The sequence below is a fragment of the Triturus cristatus genome, chromosome 12, assembly GCF_964204655.1.
Source record: "Triturus cristatus chromosome 12, aTriCri1.1, whole genome shotgun sequence".
In the NCBI taxonomy this organism is placed as follows: domain Eukaryota; kingdom Metazoa; phylum Chordata; class Amphibia; order Caudata; family Salamandridae; genus Triturus; species Triturus cristatus.
In genome coordinates this window covers 471,769,588-471,791,179 of record NC_140595.1, presented here as the reverse complement: position 1 = coordinate 471,791,179, position 21,592 = coordinate 471,769,588, and the positions used below count along the sequence as shown (strand labels likewise).

Below are 21,592 nucleotides of genomic sequence, written 5' to 3'. Positions count from 1 at the left end.
GTAGGCTTCCCTACTAGAAAAACCTTTTGTGGTGAGTCTCTGGGTATTTATTTTCGTCTCTTTCTCTCATTGTTTTGGGACTGATAAGATGTTATAATCAGTAACATTTAATTCTCATGCTAGCAAACCGACATCCTAACCTGCGATCCTGGCACCGCCCGAACCCAGTGTTCTATCTGGATGTGCACGCCCTGAAACTTGTGTTCTGTAACTTTATGACTGTTATCTGCTATTTGTATAGTTTTGCAATTTGAGTATGTCAATAAAAATGTTTAAAAAATGTATCTAGTGAGGCAGCTCATCTAGATCTTGCAAATAGATGTTATATTTTGTCCTTCGTGTCATGTAATCCAGTTTCACCATGATTACCGTCATTCAGGAGGAAAAATGATGACATAATAAGAATTTGTTCCATTTATTTTCAGGTGGGTCTGATCGGTGGCATCAGCATGATCGTGGGAACAGTTATCGGTTCTGGTATCTTTATTTCTCCAAAATCTGTATTGTCCAATGTCGGAGCTGTGGGGCCCTGCTTAATCATCTGGGCATTCTGTGGAGTCCTGTCAACTTTAGGTAAGAAATATCAATTGACACCCATTTCCACTTGCATTTTAATTGCACTTTATTTGCAAATTGTGTATTTCTCAAAGAGAATTCAATATTTTTTGTGAAGTAGAACAAGCTGAATAGAGTAAAACGGTTCAGCGAAGAACCGCTTGAATATAAATTATTTCACTTTTATGTCATCAGTTAAGGTTCCTCTACAAATCACCTGTTTAGTTGCTCATTTTGTGCTCGATTCATAAAGCAAGGTTTGGTGATAGTTGGAAATGCTCTCATGTCGGTGTACACTATGTGTCAAGTGTGTTTCTGACTTTTTTCAAGTCACCAAGAACCACAGGAGAAATCCTGGCAATCTATGACAGTCAGATTTCCAGGTGTACTCACTCCTGTTGTGCAAAGCATACTGATATAGATTTTTGAGTAGGAGGAAAGTTCACATAAGTAAACAATGTAGTAATGCCCAGAGTACTTATTGGTAATTTTCAGTACTCCAATTGCCTCTTCTTTGCCTCTTAACGTACATTGTATGATGTCATCTACCACATTCAGACACCAGTCTTACTCTTAACACAATAAAACATCTCTACATTTCTTCTACTTCCTTGTCTTCCTTATAAGTCCTCTCCTCTTTATAAATCCTCCCCAGCGGCCACTTTCTCTACAGGAGCCATCAACAAAGGGTGGAATTACCCCGCAAAACGTATAGGATATATGACCAGCCACTCAAGATCAAGATTGAGGTCGCAGAACTCTGAAAAGGAGGGCGAGACATAACTTCTGGGATAACAGAAGGGTAAATGTAGTTAAGGACTGTTACTCAAATATCATTCAGACATTCCTTTTTCAGTCCCCTTTCACATCTCGTCTCTTACATTGTAAGGATATAAGCAAGCAGCATGCCTTGTACCCAATCAACCCAGCCAACCACAAAACATGCCACATTCCAGATGAAATGCAGAAATCTAGTTTAATACACAAGTAACACAACACAAGACAATACTTTGTTAGAGAACACAGCAGTGAAAGTCTTTGCCCTGAAGGTCATGGCCTTTCTGTCACTGACCTATCACTCTACTGAGTATCAAAAGTAGATAGATACCCCCAAATTGTTCTACTACAAAGATATATATGGAAGGTATCTCCTGCTCCAGCCTATCATGCCACCATCCTGAAAGCGGATCTGCCTTGAACATTTCCAAGCAGGGCAGAACTGGCAAATTTATAGGCCACTAATATGATGAAATTGATCCAACAATAAGGAGTTGGAGTGACCCCTTTTCACCCTTATGGGAGCTTTAAAAACAAACAAAAAAGACCAACAAAGAGTCTGAATTCAGAATTGGGGAGAGAATACTCTTACCACCATTGCTATAATAGGTAACGAGTTTTCTTTTCCTTAAAGATAGGGATACAAAGACAAAAGGGAAAGGTAATCTCCTGCTCCTTCTGAGAAGATATAAGAACCTTAGGGAAAAACCCAGACCAATTTTAAACACTATGTAATTAGGAAATATCGTTCGATAGGCAGACTTTTTGTATGGCACTCCGCTTTCCAAGTTACTTAGCTGTGGTAATAGATAAATAAAAAACGTATTCACTCTGAGATGCTTAAGGGATACATTCTGGAAGGGCTCAAATGACTTTGGTTCTGAAGGTTTTTCATACAAAGGTGAATCTCAGGCAGGAGCCGAGTCTTATGTAGAGGGTGAGCAGCTTGTGATCTGTTAACAGGCTAAGGTCACATGAGGCCCTCAGCAACAGAAAGCTGTGGAATGCAATTCCCACCACCTCTCACCAGAATAGCGTAGAATGTCCTTCCTACCATGTTGCTGGTACGCTTCCTTAAGGCCTCTTGTTCTACAAAGTCCCAAGGCCAATAGATCTAGGCTATCCTGCAATCTTAAAGGAACCTAATCGTACTAAATCACAAAACCTTCCCTGAAGATTGCCAGGCTCCTGCATCTCCTCTTTGCCTTGAAGATTTTCTACTAGCCAATTTTGCAAGGAGGAAGTGCATAGTCTGGAACATCAATGGTGCCCCATGCCCGTAATAAGGGAAGAGAAACCTTATGTGCCTTTGCTGATCTGCTCTAGAAATCACCTTTAGAATTTATAGAGGTGAACAATTTTATCTGTGATTAAGAAGACGCATCCTCAAAGTCTTAGAAGACCTTACAGAAGCTTTGAGACATGGGTATTTTTGTTGTTTTTGAAAGCTTAGCACATGAGATACGTTATCTTCCCAAGCAAATGCATGCCCCCCCAAAGGCATTTTGAGGGCCTCTGCAGATTGGCTTTCCACTCTGAGATGAATATGATATCTTGTATACACATGGAAACAACCTGCAAGAGTGATGAGCATATTGTCCAAATCAGAGAATGTGAGGGAGTTCCAGCTCTCTTAAGAAGTGCAACCTTTCCTGCACCCTGCCATTCTCGAAACACTAGATAGCCAACCTCTTTATTCACAGGCAAATTAGCAGAAGGAGTGAGTTGATGAAACCTGGCCTCAGTGACTTGTTGAAACCTGGCCTCACATGTACTACGCTGTTACTCATCCATGAGGAGGTTCAGATTACTTGCCACATTCAGGAGGCACAGAGGAGAGATCAGCCCTCACAATATAAAGTATGACTCAGGATCTTGTTCATCATATATAGGAGATAGCCTTGAAAAGGATAAATATGGCAAGGAAACAAAAAGGAAACTTCAAGCTATGGTGGAGAGGGTGAACTGTCATCTTCTTCCAACTGGACCTCTGCAATGTTTGTGAAAAACACCAGATGTGATCTTGAATCTGTCCATCTGTGTCTCTTACCCCTCTAGCTGTCCTTTCAGAACAGAATTGAATAGTACTGTTCCTGGTGTGCTTCTGTGTGACCCCTGCTGATGGAAAAGGCAAGTGGCTTCATAAAATCATATTGAACCCTGTTTACCTGTGACCCCCAACAGGAACAGAGAAGAATCCCAAGGGTGCCCCAGAAAATTACTGTCCGTTATCTCTCAGAATATATACCAGCAAACAAGTGATATTGATTAATAAGTCACAACATAGAAAATGTAAGCAATATAGTGCTCCAGAATCACTTATACCAAGATAAGGAGATACTAAAATGTGATGCCTACATCTATACATGATACATGTGCAGTCACTGGACCAAACATCGAAAGGTTCTGCAGATTATGCAAATGATGACCCTGGAGTAACCCCCTCCCACCCCTACAGAACATAGTGGGGTGGGCAGCACAGCAGGAGCCTGCACTGACCCTCTGGTATTGCTGCACCTCAGCATAATTGCAAGGCCATCAGAAGAGGAGATCACAATTGGTGAACAGTGCACCCGCCCCCATGTGCCGCAACAAAGAAGACAAGCACATCCCATTACACCATGGGGGGAAAGGCCAAGGAAGCGATCGCCAGCACTGGCTCACTTTCTTCAAAACCTGTGCACAAATGGGTGCATAAAAACAGCGCATTCTCTCCAGTCTTTGCCATAGTCCTATACAGATAATGTAAAGGGTGTGGATCTCGCGGAGAATATATGAAAGGCCATGATGTGATAAAGACATCCTAGTGCCTGGCAGACCAGAGGCAAACTTTTCAAATGCTGGCTTAAATGTACACAAGCTACTAATTTGATTTTCAGTCAGCACAAAGATGGCTTCTCTTAAAACTAAAATGTTAGATATTGAGGATGTTATTTTTGAGATAGTCACAATGGGTGAAAAAAATAGGACAATTGGTGAATCTGCCTTTTTTTCGCCATAAGGGCAATCCCACTCTGCCAGATGAATTAACTAAGGACAGGAAAGGATGGTAAACACTGGGCTCATGGGAATTAAATCAGCTACTAGATCAGGAATGGTGTGTCCTGTTTATTGTATTACAAGAATAGTTTGGAATGGATTAAGAGGCAATTGCCTTAAATATATTTAATTACATAGGTATTTAGTTAAGTGCAATAAGTTGAGTCTGATAAGTTCGATTCAGTGTTCAGTCAACCTCCTCATAAGGGATCCATCACTGAGATGTATAATTTACAGCTGAAAAGGATACCGCCAAGTCATGCCAAAATTAGAGATCATTGGGAACAAGATTTGAATATTATAACAAAATAGGAATGGCCATCAGAGATATGCATCATCTTCCCAGAAGTTAAAATTGAAGGCAAATTCAATATTTCTCGATTTATAGTTTATCTATATTACACTCCAGAAGGCCTGTACAAAGGGAAATCAGAATGTAGTGATCTGTAAACATGCTGTAAAAACAATAACAACAAGGTGATTGATGGAATGCTTGAATCAATTTCAGTCACAGGCAATCGATCGGGGTTGTATTTCAGCACAGTTTCGTGTCTTACTGTAAAGAAATAAACCACTGTCCCAACTATATTTAAATTCACACAATTCTACTATTTGTACTAAACGTTAAACACTGAACTGGCAATTGAGGTCAATGTCTGCTTGATCTGTTCAACATATTCATTTTTGTCAGTTAAATACATAAGCTTTCAGCAAGGCGTCCCTGGCGATTCCCCAGTGGGACCCTTGAAGATATGGCTCCTAGACGACCTCTGTGGGGCCATAGATGAGTTTTTCGGGGAAAACATTGGTTCCGTGGTAAGCTTTGCCATGGCGTGGAAGGCGTTTAATGTTTATATAGGTGGCTTTCTATAGGGCAAATACGTTGGGCTCCTAAAGTTGATTTGGACACAACTGTGAATGGCAGAGGCTAGGTTGAAACAGTTGGAGGAAACATACGAGCGGACATATGGTGCACACATGCTTGGGTACATGAACAAGCCTGCCCTGGAGATTGGGTACCCAATGGATAGCTAAATTAAATATCTACCTAAAGATGCTGATGCCTGCAGATATGGGGAGGGAGGCCGCCCGAGCAAAACCCTCTAAAGGCTGCTTAAAGGGGCATGCACACAAGGCATAATAGACTCCCTCAGACTGGACAAGGGAAATACGAAGGCATAGAACTGCTATAATGCGTGAGGTCCACACAAACCTACTCCACACTGTACACAAGACCTTTAACAAAAGTAGACGCTGATCTGTCGCAATATCTTACCAACTTTGAGCTGGACTATTTTGAGGGGGCATCCAGAGAGTTCCTCCTTGAACCTGTTGATGCGTAGGAAATCACTTTGGCCATTTACAGCCTGGTGAGCTGGAAGTCCTCACAGCCGAGTTTTATAAAAACGTTCAAACAAATACTGGCCCCACAGCTGGCAACTTTTCATCAGCAGGCTGTAAATACTAGACAATTATCTCCTATCACAAGAGAAGCGATGCGATACTGCAACATTCGAACCCGGCAAAGATGAACGGCTTTGTCAATCCTACAGACCATTGTCTCTTTTGAAACTCGACAAGATTCTAGCACAGGTCGTTGCAAACAGATTGGCTCCTTTGACGACTGACCTGGTGCTGCCGGAGCAGTGGAGTTCATGCCAAGTAGGGCCACACTTAAAATTGGCGCACCTTCTTTACCACTCTGCCACAAATTGGCCTGGAGGTGAAGGCCATTGCCGTACTCCTGGGTGCTGAAAAGGCATTTAAATTCCCTTGAATAGCCTTTTTTATTTGTGATCCTCTGCAAACTACTTATTCCCTTAAAAAACTGAACCTAATCCACCTGCTATACACCAACCCCCCAGCTAGGATCTGCACGAAAATTCCCAGTCAGCAGAGGAACGAGGCAGGCATACCCCCTATTGCCACGGCTATTTGATCTCGCCATGGAACCTTTGGCTACCTGGCTGTTAACCTGCACACATGCATCGAGGGCTCACGTTCCCAAAGAAGCATATATTATCATCGCTATAGGTGAATCCCATGCTACTTTTTGTGAAAGATCCGGATGTGAACCTTGTGCCACTCATAGCAGTGCTAGGGTGGGTTGGCAGCATGTCTGGCATGTGTAGCAATTGGTGCAAATCGGAAATGCCCACAGGCTAGCGATGGACTACCCCTTACGAAGATTCGACAGCTTAGTCCGATACCTGGGGATCCGACACTTCGATGGAAGACACTTACCCTGCCATATGCACGAGGAGGATTCACAGTGGCAGTTCTGGAACGATACAATCATGCTGCGCAGTCACAGTTTATGGCACACTGGTGTCGCCAAACAGATGACGCCACTCATGTCCCGACTGAACGAGCTCAGGTGCTGCCGGGAGACTTACGAACCAGCATTGCAGTTAGAACCCCGAGATCGACCCGGGCTATCTAAAACGCTCAATGTGCCACCTGGTCTATCTGGCATATGCCAGAGAGGGCCCAGTTGGGCCCCTCTAGTCCCAGCACTTTTCTCTCCTGGAGAACCCCTGCCTCCCTCTGACAACGGATGGGAAAGAGAGGGATATATTGCGGGGGTGGACTGCTGAGGGTGGAGCAGCTATTTTTGGATAGTACATATCTTACTCTAGACCAATTCTGGGCGGAAAGAGATACCTCGCTTTCATCAAGGTCATATTTCATGGTCCTGCCACTTTATTGATCAATACCGCAAGGTAACTAGTACAGGTCTAACTTAAATACATACAAATCCATTCATGTTTAAGTAGAAACGTTTAACCTTCAATGTTTAAGTTTCGGTCTCGAAAAACACGCCATACCTCAATGCTGCCGAAAAGTGTAATCCTGATATTTTAACAGGGTTACTCATTAACACATGGCTGACATCTCACCCTGCAGCCCTAAAACTTGGGAAAGGTGTTTGGCCCAGAGAACGCAGTTTAAGGTTGCAGAAGCCTTAGATCTTAGTTAGGATAAGCAGTGCAACACCGCAGATTTCCACACAGCATTGTGTAAACCTTGGAAGGTTGCTGCCTATGTTTCCAGGACCTGGCTTTCGTTTGATCAAACGAGTTCTGGGGGTTCTAGTCATGAGACTGTTCTTCTGAAGTAACTGGACTCACAAGCCTGATTACAATGATTTGCAGTAGAAAAGCCACTGGATACAAGGTCTCTTGAGAGCATGGGGTTCAGTCGCAACCCCACAAGGGACCATGTCACAGTTACGTGCGTGGGAGCAGCAGATGTCTGTGGTTGTGAAGAGTTTGCCTGAATGGTGGTAGTACGAGGACCTATTTTACTCACTGTCGTCATTAGTCTCACAAAGTGGTCATGAATGTGCACTGTAAAAGAAGGTGCTGCAGATCCCAATGCAGCAAGCACCCTGTTCTAAAGGGGAGCACTTCTCCAGGTAAGCCCAAACTTATCTCTATTGTTTTCAGCACTAGCTTACACCTTCTCAACTCCTTTTCACCCAAAAATGGACTAAAAGTTCCATCTCTCTTTGTAAGTAGCTTTTGTTGATATAATTTGTTTTGAAGGGCACATAGAATATCCTTTTAATGTTTGCATCCAGCATTTACTTTACCCTTCCAACTACATAGCTGATCAGCTCTCCTAGCTGAGGCGGTGGTCTAATGGTAGCCTAGTAGTGGACCGACAGTTCATCTGATTCTAGTGGCTCTCAAACATACCCAATATAACATGGTCTTCACATGCAAAGAATTCTGTTTCTGCAGTTGTGCATCCTCACATTGCATGCTATTTCAAAAAGCGTCATCTTTATTTAAAATCGGGACCAAAAACTGACCTTGAATTAAGAATTCTGCTTGTTACCTCTTTTTTCTTTCCTTTCAGATGGCCCTCTTCTTCCCTTCTATCCTCTGCATGCCTCCTCTCTCCGAGCACAACATTGTCGTGTCTTAATCTCTAATAATGCATTTCTACAAATTGGTTCGCTTGAACACACAAGACTAATCTCAATGACACTTGACCAGACACTCACCATAGGTTCCGGAGCAGAGTGTGCCCAGGTAAAGCACTTCAAAGCCTCTTCAGGGGTAGTAAGTGCTATAATAACGGAACTACAATACAATATTCATAGGGATGGGCTTCTGTGCTGTGCATAAGTACAGAGCACGGCATCTTAAAAAAGAGGCAACACCAGTGGTGATGCAACAACATTCCTACAGGCCATTTTACATTAACAGCAGCACAGACCAGTAACAGAAAGAGGCAAACCTTGCTCGCTGTTCCCGAGCTGTACTACCTGAAAATAAAGTACTAACTCAAAGAAAAATCTGGATAAATTAATTCACTTTATGCCCTGCATGTCGATAAAACAGGCGCTTGGTTCGGGGCTCTCCAGAAAAGACCATGATGATAGGCCCCCACAGCCTAGGGCTACTCAGATAGTACTATGGAAACAATGACAGAGTCCCTAAAAATCTGAGTGCTCCAAGCACATCAGTTCAGTATATGGCAGCCGATCCTTAAGGTCCTGATTTGACTGCCATAAAACATTGAGCGTCTTGAAGATGACCTGCTGGTAATTTAAAACCTTCCAATTCCACAATATTTAGCAGACAGACACTACATCTCTGGCAGGTACAGGACACTGCGAAGTAAAGGAGAGCTAAGCAGGGAGATGCTAAACAAGGCACATGCTATGACTGTGCTCGAAAATCTGAGCCTTCATTGTTATGGACCACACTGAACCAAGAGCACTGCTTTTCAAGATGCACCTCACTGGCAGTGACTTGACATGCATATGTCCTTGAGTCATGCAGATCCCTCTTCTCATCCCTTTCCAGTCTGCTCCACACTACATGACCTGGGGCTGGATGGCAGCCTGAGCACTGGACCAGCAATGGATCAAGGATGATCTGACCCTTGCGGATAGGATGTGATTTGGTATTGCCCGAGGGTGCAGCCTCCTTGACAATGCACACATTGCTGTGTGAGATGCTGACTGTAATTGAGGGTCCAGTTTGGAGTGGAACTGATGGGGCCTGAGGCAGGCCTAACAATAGAGCATGGCATAACTGACATACATGAAAAGCACATTTGTAAAATCCATCTGGCTGCAAGATGGTGGCTTTAAAAGGGACCAACTCTGGCGAGGATGAGCTCAAGCCTTAGAAAATACCCTATAAATTGATGATCATAGCAGCCCACTTCCCTGCCCCACCTTCCTCCAGTGCACAAATGAGTGCAGTAAGTTGTGCATACCTTAGTGTTGTAGCACAGCTGAGGTCTAATTTAGCAAACCTGGCTGCACCCCTATCTCCCAGAGCTTACATGAAACAATTAACGTGCTTGGCTCAACATCTACATTCCAAGTCTACTGAGCTGTGGAAAGGCTGGTTTCAACATTCCGTCTGAGCAGGGCTACTGAGTCAGTCTGGGCCAAAACCTGAGAAACCAGAGTCATGCCACAACCCACCAGCCTCCAAATGTATAGGCCCAGTTAACTAATCTCCTTGCTATTCAGCGGCAGCATTAAAGACATAATGTGCTATGCTGAACGCCCACATTTATGAACCACACCCAGCCTTTGAAAGGCTGGTTTAGCAACATAATGAATTATTGGCTGGGCTATGCACAGGGTCAAAAATGTATACATGATTCAATATAAATAAGGGAAACTTCGGGTCACAATATGGTGGTGTGTAGGTTCCTCTTCATGAACTGGCTCTGGGTTTGGTCTTCCTATTTTCCATAGCCCAGACGGTGCTCCATAATACTAGTTTATATCTCGGAATAAGACTATGATCTACTTTCTACCACTGTGGTCTTGTACAATTGAAATAGCAGTAACAAAAGTATTTTTTTTTTTTAAATCTCAGTGGCAAAGAATGACAATCGCTGCCATATATGTAACGGTTTATGTTGGACCCCCTCAGTCGAACATTGTACAGTACTCTGATGTTTTCTGGAACGTGATTTGCCTTCTATAAAATACATAGAAAATACATGAATGTCCTTTTAGATTGTAAATTTACAAGGCCAGCTTCAAACACATTGCTCAGTACTCTAGCCTTGACGCTGCTTGTTCCGGCATTGGTGCCTAATACAGCTTAGATTAGCAAAGCATCCCTTAACCGTGCCACATTCCGATGAACTGATTTGTCCAACAACACCCAATTTCCGGGAAGGTGGGATTAGGCTTTGCCCTTACCTATAGACTATAACAAACAACAACGTCTCAACTGGAAATCATTTAAAACATAGCAAGTTCAGAATTAGTGATATAAATCACATAAGGTGGGGGAAAAAAGGGAAGGGAGACCATAAGGGAATGAGAGGAAAATGTTATATTGTAAGTAGTTATTACAGCACTACAGTACAATAAAAGTACAAATGACCAAAACACTCAAGTAAGCACTGGGCGTGATAGTGAACGGCGCAGTGACACAAGGGTGAAAGGCAGCGTGAACTGTGAAAAATTGATGAGGTAACAATGCGGTCAAAGGAAACAAAACATTATATACAGTGTAGTTTATAAACAATTAATAAATAAAATTGACCACAGCAATGCCAAAGTTCTTTGCTGGGAGAGGTCGATGGCGTTTCAGCCTGATTGATTCCAGGCCATCATCAGGACAATGGTCATAATTTTAAAGGAGTGCTGTAAAGGGGAATGGGAGAAGTGAGGTTAGAGATGTCAAAAAGAAGCCCGACGTTGAAAGGGACAAAAAAGGGCTGAAAATGAATACCTGAGCGGGGTTTTTGAGTAGAATCAAGGAGTCCAATCAACCTTGAAATCAAGGGTTTATGAGGGGAGGGAGCACAAATCAGCGCGTGGCATATGTCCTGGGGATGGGAGGAAAAGGGGGGGGCAGATTTAGTGTGACAAGGCAAAATTAATTAAATCTCAGCAAGGGTATGTCAGCTGTTACCCAATGAAAGAATCTGCATGTAGGGATCAATATCGAGCGGGAACCGGGAGCAATTTGGAGAGTCCGGGTGCCAGGATGTCAATCTGTGTACATGAGAGACGGGGAGGAAGGAGTCAGGCAAGGTGCTCAAAGGCGATGAAAACCGGTCAATTGGTCAAGGTATCGCCAGAAGCTATCAGGGCTTACCTGGGAGTTAAATGTTTGGGGTTGTTGTGGCGGCAATGCAGATCGGTCCGTGAGTGACCGGATCAGAGGCTGGAAGTAAATCCGGAGGGTATTGGGTGAGTGAAGCGTCCGGTGAATTACAAGCGTATACGGGGTGGGGTGGGCGGCGATAAGTGGTGGCAGAAAAAAGACACAGAGGGTGAAGGGTTCAAGGCTGTAGGCAGCCACATATATTTAGCTGTTATTTGTATTTTAACATTTTGTCAATTGCTGAAAAAAGAAAGAAACAAGTGTGGCAGTGGCTCAATTAAGAAAAACGGTCAAGAGACAAAACTTCATACAGTATGTACATAATTAAATCGTGGCATTAATTGTCAATGTAATGTACAATGAGGGAAAACCAAATGGGGACAAATAATTGCATGTGCCTCATATTATTTAAATGCTTGAAAAGGGCAGATTCAAGGTTTTCATGCAAATAATTATATATAGTGTATATATATATAGTCCTTTAGGGTACGGGGCAAAGAAAGGGGCAGTAAACAAACCTGAACAAAGATAATAATAGAGAGGATTCCATCATGTGTTATGTGAAGTCAATATCAAGGGGACAGAGAAGAACAGTTGAAGAGGTCAGGATGTAGTGGTGACTGCGTTCCACTCATCCAAAGTATTCAGTCCATGGTTGAGCGAGTCACAGCGTGCAATCCATCTGCATTCACAATTGTTCAGTAGGAGTTGCAGGTTACCGCCTCGGAGTGAGAGTGCTGGACGGTCGATCACTTGCCAAATCAGTACGATTTCCGAATGGTTTTTCTCTTTGTAGTGCGCAACAAGTGGTGCAGTTTCAACATTGCATCTTATGCGGCTTTGGTGCTGAAAAATACGCTGTTTTACCATCTGATTTGTCTGACCGATGTAAAGAAGATTACACGGGCATCGGATAGCATAGATAACATTGTTTGTGCGGCAGTTGGAAAAGTTTTTTAGTTGGTGTGTTTGTCCTGGTGTAACAAATTCCTTTGTATTGTGGGTGAGGTTACAGGCTGCACAGGTTTGGCATTTGTGATGGCCTATAATCGAGGGGAGGCCCCATAGGGTAGTCACAAATTGTTTTTTCTTTTCTTCTATGGGCCATGTAATGGCGTGGACCAGTTTATCCGACAAGTTATTGCCCCTTTGATATGAAAAGAGGGGGGGTTCCTTGAAAGGAGCATGAGTGCGTAGGATGGACCAGTTTCTCTTTATCACTCTGCTGATCAAGTTGCTTGACGGGCTGTAGTTAGAAACAAATGGAATGCGCAGGTTAGTTCTTTTTGCTGAGGGGGAGAGGAGGACCTCCCTGTGACAATACCATGCCCGTTTTGAGGCACATAATACAATGCATTTGGGATAGCCTCTGGATATCAATTTTTCAGAGCGAATGGCGGCCTCTCTAAAGTAGTCTTTTCGCCATTTGCAATCTCTTCGAATGTGAAGGAACTGGTCTCTTAAGCCTCTAGGATGATAGCTGGAATACATCAGGAGAGTGTTGCGTTCTGTGGGCTTGCGATAGAGGCTAGTACCTATGGTTCCTTCTTCTGCGTGCAGTGTGAGATCGAGGAAGGAGAGGTCATTAGTTCTAACATCACTAGTGAATGTAAGATGGTTTTGACAGTTGTTTAGCCAATACGTGAATGATAGGAGGTCTCCATGTGTTCCATGCCATAGTAGAAGGATATCGTCTATATAGCGACGCCAGAGATTAATCTGGTTGAGAAAAGGATTCTCAGAGGTGAGGAAAAGAGTGGTTTCCAGGTGGTGAACTGGCAGGCCTCTCTAAGACAGCGTTTTGGTGGGGTATTTTCTCAAAAGTGCCTCGGACAACAAAGGAGGGGCACTTTCAAAGACATTTTGGCCTGGACACTATGTTTTCCCCCAGACACAAACACCCAAAGCAGGGGTTTGTTTCTGATATGGAAAAAACTATATTAAGGGGGAATATTGTTTCTTTCTTCCGGCCCAGAACAGCATTGGCTTGCAAGGGCTAAATTGGGCCGTCTTCCAACGACGTGGAGTCAGTAGTGTATATGGCGGCTGCTCCACCATGAAGGTATTTACGAAATCAGAGTGAGCTGAGTCTCCACCAATGGAACCGAAGCAGTTCCCCACTTCTAAATGGGTTTGGAAACCTGACAGTACTCAGTGGGCTTTCAATTACCGCCCACCTCTCAATTAAGGCATTGATGACAGCTGTCTTCAATAACATTGCCATTAGAGAATAAATATAAGGTCTGATCACTACAGTGACTTTGTGAGTTACTTTCTTGGGAACATCTTTGACATGGCCTTCCTTCTGCCTCCAATCTTTCAATTTCAGATATATGCAGATGAAGTACTGCCTCTTCTTATGTGCATCTTCTACACATGCCTGTTTCGACCCCCCTATTTCAAGGCATGGGCAAAGACTATCACTTTTCACTTGTGAGGAGGAAGGATACTGTAAACTCCTGTGTGGGACACCCTGAAGCCGCCATTTCTCAGTGAGACCACTGACAGTTGCCCCCTTTTCCTGTTGCTTTTCATCTCCCAAACAATTTGTGGGTTTCCATCTCTCCCCGTGGAACTTGGAACTGCAAAAAAAAACATGCTCTACCACACTTCAGCTACTCTAACCTGCAGGCTGCATCACTGTCCCACCATGGGTATGCCAAAAGCACATACCAGCGCCATGTGCCCATGAGCGTGTTTTTATCTTTTACCATACGTCATGTGAATAGAAGCATTTTTAAAAACTGCCACACATTTAACTAATCAGTCCATTTGCAGCTTGTACAGTACAAGTGAAGCCAATCAGTGCAAGGAGTTTTCAAAACTCTTGGAAAGATGAACTTTCATGCAGAATGTAAGAAAGTGGGTTATTGGTTAGGTGGGTGAAAAGTCTACTCAAACAACAACGACAATCCTTGTCATGGCAGCCAAAAAGGTCACTAAACTAACCAGTGCCTTATCCTCTGTTAGCATGGCACAAAAGCAGGCAGGCTTAAGTTAGAAGCAAAGCGTAAAGTGTTTATGCAGTACACAAACAGTAATAAGTGATTAATACCACACAAGAAAAAAATCCCACACCAATTTCGAAAAAGAGTACATTTTAGTAAATGAAATGATACCAGAATGACAAAGTCCAATCTGTAGAACCAGTGATATGCAATTTTAAAGTTTTAAGTAGATATATGCCTAAAAGCACGGAGCTCCACTCCCGGTCATCTGGTCATGTTAGATTGGGGGAAAGTCACAAGTTCAAGGCAACAGTGAGTGCAGACTAGATACAGGGTCCAGGTTAGTCCAGCTGAAAAAGTTACCTTTTCAAAAGTCTGGCTCGAAGAGTTCTGTTCGCAGTGGAGGAAGCTGCAAAGAGAGCTTTGCTCTCGTGCAAAGAGCAAGCCTGGAGTAACAGGCGGTCATCGCTGTAGTGCGAAGGTCCGGTTGGACAGTAGTTGCTGGAGTTTCATATTGGCAGTCACTGTGGGCTGTTGTTGCTGTAGCAGAAGTGCAGATCTCGCGTTGGTGGAACGCAAAGAGTCAGGTTCACTGGGGCTTCGCGTAGGTGGTCTTCGTAAGCAGCAGAGTCTCAGCATGGACGCACCAGTTTGCGGTCGCGAAGAGCCTAAAACTTCAGGATTTCACCTTTCTTTGCAGAGTAGTGCACTATGATGCCAACCAGAGGTTCAGGACCTGGTAAGGCACCAGTTGGGGATCAGGGACTCAGTCTAGCAGAGGCCAGCAGGGCTCAGGCAGGTCCAGTGCAGCAGGTTAACTGTGCAGCTACAGGGAGCCCTATGGAACTTGCTGTGTCCAAGTAGCTTAGAACAGGAGGTCAGCCAACTGTCCCTTGGAGTCTCTCACGTTAGCCTGGGATAAAGGAGCAGGTCCAGTCTTCCTTTTCAAAGAGTGGGGCAGTCCTCTGAAGAACAAGGCAGGCCTCAAGCAGCAGGGCAGTCCTCCGGTGGCAGCGGGGCTGTCATCTGAAGAACAAGGCAGTTCTTTGGGGAGCAAGGCACTCTTTCCTCTGTAGTCCACAGGTTCAGGAGTGTACTGAAGAGGGGGTTCAGGAGATTCATTATTTATACCTGGTGCCTGATTTTGCAGTAGGGGTGACATCCTATCTACCCCCACATCTGGTTCTGGAAAATTCTTCCTTTCCCCTGCCAAGATTCCGAGTAGTCTGGGGTGACAAAAGACTGGTGTCACATTCCTTGGTGTGTGTGCTGGAGGCAGCCCTCTGAAATAAAGTTGGGGCAGGGAATATTTCAGTCACACCCACCCAGTCCTCCTTTGTCTCACTGTCTGGGAGGAATACACAAAGACCAACTGCCAGCTATTCAGTCATGAGACTCAGGGAACGGGCACCAGATGTTTGGACAGAAAATGCGAACTTTCTAAAAGTGGCCTTTCCAGAATTGTAACTTAAAATCAAAATCAGCACTTATTAAATGTAATAAGGTAACCCAATGTTATCCAATGGGAGAGAGAGGCCTTACAGTAGTGAAAAATGAATTCAGGTTTTTTTCACTACCAGGACATGCAAAACTTTAAAACACGTGTCCTACTTTTTAAATAAATTGCACCCTTCCATATGGGCTGTTTCGGGCCTACCTTAGGGGTGACTTGTACGTTTTAGAAAGGAAGGTTTAGGCCTTGCAAAAGGTTTACTTTACAAGGTTGAATCGGCAGTTTTAAAACTGCACTACAGGCTGTAGTGGTAGGCTTGAGACACATTTTAAAGTGCAACTCAACTGTGTGGCACAAAGATTGTTTCAGGCCCACTAGAAGCACTTAATTTACAGGCACTGGATACATGCAGCACCATACACTAGTCACTTATAAGTAAACTGAATATGTCAATGAGGTCTAAGCCAATTGTATCATGTTTTAGAGAGAGAGAACAATCACTTTAGCACTTAATAGCAGTGGTAACATGCAAAGAGTCCTAATGCAATAACAATGAGATTCAGAAAACAGGGGGAGTGAAGGCAAAAAGGTTCTGGAAGATTACACCAAGGATAACAGGTCTAACATGAACTAAACTTTAGCAGACACTGGGGGTTGCAACGATCGCCACCAAGCTCATCTTGATAGAGCTGAACTCTGCAAGCCAAACATGTACGTACACACACCTTGTGAACTTCGGCTACCTACATTTGGGATGCACACAACTCAGATCAAAAATCGACTGACATTTCGATTAACACCCTTAATATATGGAAATCCCTGGACAGGGTCCTACAGAAACTAGACCCCCCCCCCCGCAATAATTTTGCATATGCTCAGCGCTGTACTCAATCAACAATAGGACACAAACCCAAACTATTATGGACATTCTCAAATGAAGCCTTACTTACATTTCATGCCCATCTAGATCTCTCTGATCCTATAGCCTTCATTCTGTTTCTTGTCCTCAATAGCTATCTCTTTTCTTTTGCCTCTCAGCTCTATTGGTACAGTGACTTACTGTGTCAACAGGTTATGCAGGCTAATACAAACGTATCTTTTTAGGGTTCCAAGTTTAATAGAAAGTCATTACTTCGAGGCAAGATGGAGGCTGCGTGAGCGTAGTGGAAAGACGCTCCACCTGCTGCGCTGATTTGAGTCTCTAATGAAGCGAGAAAAGGGCATTAATTTAATGTGTTAGAACGCTATTTAGATTACTCACAGTTACTCTAATGGATTTGCGGATTTAACTTATCGCAGGACGAAGAATTGATGAGGCTGCAGCGAATCGGTGCTCTGACGGCTCGTGCTCTGAAGACGCTTCTCTCGGCGGTTACCGGTGTCAGAAGTGAAGTGCTTCGGAGGCTCCGGGAGGTTCACCGATACTTTTTTGCCACGGTAAGGCTGACAGAGATCGGAGCGGTGGAGATTGCGCACAACATTGTAGCCGTGAAGACTAGGCTGACGGGCTTTGTTCATTGCATCATGCCGGCGAAAGGAAGTCCGCTTTTAAAGACATCGGCGCTCCCGCTGGAGCCAAAGGTGCATCCTTGACTCGGCGTACGACCACAGAGGAGAGAGGCCTGATTCCGAACCCGAACAAGAGTGACTTGCAATGTGTGGAACCGTGCAAAGACGGGGCAAATAACGAGAGGGATGTTAGGGAACAGCGGCCCAGTGAAACGGGCACCAGACCAAAACAACAAACTATACCTGGGATATTTGCCGGCCGGGGGTCTGCAAATACCCGGGAAAAAAACCCAGCAAAGGTAAAGGCAACCCTCTCGCAAAAACAAATCCAGATAGCTCTAGCAAGGCGGTCCCAAGGGGAGTGCTGCTCAATAACAGCAATCACAGCTTAGGAGAAACTTCGCCAGAGGCTGTAGAGCTGGACAAATCTGTTATCAGATCTGCCATGTCACCCACGGAAACTCCTGGAATTAATTTTACCGTACTCAGAGGAGGGGATGCCAAGAACCGAGGGCACTGCACAACAAGAAGGCACGGACACCGTCAATATCATGCATGCTATAGGTGAACTCCCCCCTGCACAGGCCTTAAGGTGGAATCATGTGGCTAGCGCTCAGGGAGATGGCAAAATTCCAGTGACTCCAGACCTTGATAAATTTTACTCTATGACAGACAAATCTGAACTATCCAACAGTGAGAAGCATGGAACAGGAGAGGGTCTGACTGGGGGGGACAGTGGCAGCTCTCCCACGAAATGTGACACACAAAAGCACGCACCTGTTCGCACTAAGAAGAGGAGCTCAAGAGGGTCGGACAAAGACAAGGGCTTCACCTTGGACTTTAGTCAATCAAGTCAGATCAAATGGCATTATTCCGCCACCCATTTTGAAAGGGAATTTGAGGATGGGGTGAGGGATCAAGCGACAGCCCCCGAACATCTAGTAGAGACTAAAGACAGCGCGGAATCTCATACACCACCTCCATCTATGGAGCTAATATATTCAACTCTGAAGCAAATGCAAACCGAGGCACGTCATAAATATAAGAGGGCTCATCTGGCTACCAAAAAACTTCAAGGAGCAGTGCAGAAAGTCAATAAAGCCTGCACAGAAATATCAGAACACACCACGGCTTTAGAAGAAATAATCCTGCAACTCGAGGCCAGCGCAGAGATATGTGGACATCAAACATCGATTAATGAAGGGAGGATGACCGACGTACTTTGGAAGCTGGAGGACTTTGAAAAAAGACAACGCCGAAACAACCTCCGACTACTTGGGATTGCAGAAAAAGCAGAAGGGAGTGATATTCAAGGTTTCGTGTTGAGATTACTTAAGGAGGCTTTTCCCGAACTGGCTCACTGGAATTGGGAGTCTGAGGTGCAGATAGTGCATCGATTTCCCCTGATGCTTAAAAAGAGGCCTGGGCAAGATGAGAAACCAAGGGCCATCCTGATATTCTTTGGCAACTTTCTCCTCCGACAATCTATTTTCGAGAAAGCTAGGCCAAATGCACAGAGGGTGGGGGGAAGGGCATTCCTTCTTTGTCCGACCGGACTTTTGCCATACAACGGTGGAGAGGAGATGGAGACTCCGCCTGCTTATTACACCATTTCAGAAATTGGGCTGCCAAGTTATTTTACTGAACCCTGCGAGACTTAAAGTTACCTGTAATGGTACAATAAGAGTATTCTCGTCGGAGATTCAGGCTCAGGAGTTTTTGAAAGAACTTTCTAAGAAATATGTTATGGTAGTAGGATAGCAAATGTAATTGAATAATCATCTGTTATGTTTTTTTCATGCTTTGTCTTTTTCTCTATATGTATGGCTTTTCTTTTTGGCAGGGAGCGGCTAGGGGGCACAACACATGCAGGAGGCATCACAAGGGTCCTTGGACCTTTTTTGCCTTTTTGAAGGGGATGGAGAGGGGGGAAGAGGGCGGGGATGATAGAAGACAAAGGGAGGTAGGGAGGAATCTTTGCACGGTGATGAGCACATGGTACTTTAGTTGGGTATCTCTTGTACTTTACTGTTATCTGCTTTGGAATTGTAGTTTATCTTGCAATGAGGAAACTTAGAATTGCAACTATTAATATATGTGTGCTGAACGATCCCCAAAAAAGAAGGAGAATTAGCCATGACGTTCAATATTTGAACAAAGCGATACCAAAGGGGATGATGGACGGAGCGTTTGAGCAAATCAAACACTCACCTCCAGTCAACTGATCTGGGTTTAATCCATCATCATTCTTTAGCTCACTCCACCACCCCAGTTCAGACATGGCCATATGCAAATCAGTCTGACCCTGTGCCTCATGGGAACAGTCCAGCCCGAACTGCCAAGCCATGTCTTCCCTGGACCAGAAACAAGCATCCTGGGACCGGTTTCATAACGCTCATCAGCCAGGCTATCTTGAATCCAGTGGCAAAGTGAGCAAGGGACTAACGTCTGGGCATACCCTGCCAATTTAGGGCGAACAAAGCGATACCAAAGGGGATGATGGACGGAGCGTTTGAGCAAATCAAACACTCACCCCAGTCAACTGATCTAGGTTTAATCCATCATCATTCTTTAGCTCACTCCACCACCCCAGTTCAGACATGGCCATATGCAAATCAGTCTGACCCTGTGCGAAACCGGTCCTAGGATGCTTGTTTCCAGTCCAGGGAGGACCTGGCTTGGCAGTTCGGGCTGGACTGTACCCATGAGGTACAGGGTCAAGACTGATTTGCATATGGCTGGGTTCAAACTGGAACAGCATGGTGAGCAAAAAAACGATGGATTTAGGCCCAGATGTCTGTACTGGGGTGAATGTATGATATTGTTCTGCATTCTGTCCATCAACTATTGTTTTTGCATTTGTCACCCTGAGTGGGAAGGGTATGCCCAGACGTGGGTCCCGTGCTCTCCATGCGACTGGAATCAAGCTATCCTGGCTGAAGAGGGGTGAAACCCCTAAACCGGTCCTAGGAAGCTTGTTTCCAGTCCAGGGAGGACCTGGCTTGGCAGTTTGGGCTGGACTGTACCCATGAGGCACAGGATCAAGACTGATTTGCATATGGCTGGGTTCAAACTGGAATGGCATGGTGAGCAAAAAAACGATGGATTTAGGCCCAGATCTCTGTACTGGGGTGAATGTATGACATTGTTCTGCATTCTGTCCATCAACTGTTGTTTTTGCATTTGTCACCCCGAGTGGGAAGGGTATGCCCAGACGTGGGTCCCGTGCTTGCTCCTGGAATCAAGCTATCCTGGCTGAAGAGGGGTGAAACCCCGAAACCGGTCCTAGGATGCTTGTTTCCAGTCCAGGGAGGACCTGGCTTGGCAGTTCGGGCTGGACTGTACCCATGAGGCACAGGGTCAAGACTGATTTGCATATGGCTGGGTTCAAACTGGAATGGCATGGTGAGCAAAAAAACGATGGATTTAGGCACAGATCTCTGTACTGGGGTGAATGTATGACATTGTTCTGCATTCTGTCCATCAACTGTTGTTTTTGCATTTGTTCAATATTTGAAGGCAGACATTTTATGTCTTCAAGAGACACATATTGAAGGTTGCAGGAGAGGGGTTTTAGAGATGGCTGGCTATCATCTTATTGCTAGCACGATACAAGATACAAGAGGGGTGGCAATACTGGCTCGAAAAGCAATGGGTAGTTTTCTGCGACCATCCGTAGCCAGAACGGGAAGATGGGTAATTCTGCAATTCTGCAATTCGGCCTTGAAAAATAAAGGTTTACTCTCTTTTCTGCATATGGCTCAGTGTTGGATGATCCTGCAATCTTCGATTGGCTGAAGGTTGAACTTGGAGGGTGGCCTCTTCCTCTGATATTATGCGGGGATCTGAACATTAACTTGAGCTGCCAGGTCTCCAACCACAGAGGAGCGATGTACCAAGGTCGTAAACCCCAAGTTTTTAAATCAGTGTCTCAACTTAAGTCACTGCACGGGTTAGTAGATGTATGGGCGGCAAAAATGGAGTCTGATCCTGGCTTTACGTATTTTTCTGCACCCCACCAAGTGCATGCGAGATTGGATTATTTTCTTGTGTCACATGAGCTTTTACAAGGTTGTTCAATAAGCAAGTATCCCAAAGTCATGTCGGATCATAACCCTTTGGTGATTGAAACAGATATCGGGCACCAATCCTCTCAGACATAATGGACATTTAACAGGGCTCTGTTAAGTGAAGAAGGGTATACACAG

General features: G+C 44.5%; 1 protein-coding gene across 1 annotated transcript in view; it reads left to right on the top strand.

Moving 5' to 3' along the window:
- The window catches only part of SLC7A9 (solute carrier family 7 member 9), a 715,482-nt gene that overhangs the window by 263,198 nt on the left and 430,692 nt on the right, over positions 1-21,592 (top strand). The window contains exon 3 of the mRNA XM_085639452.1: positions 426-573. Within this exon, the coding sequence (XP_085495578.1) occupies positions 426-573 (148 nt within the window). The remainder of the gene's footprint in view (positions 1-425; positions 574-21,592) is intronic.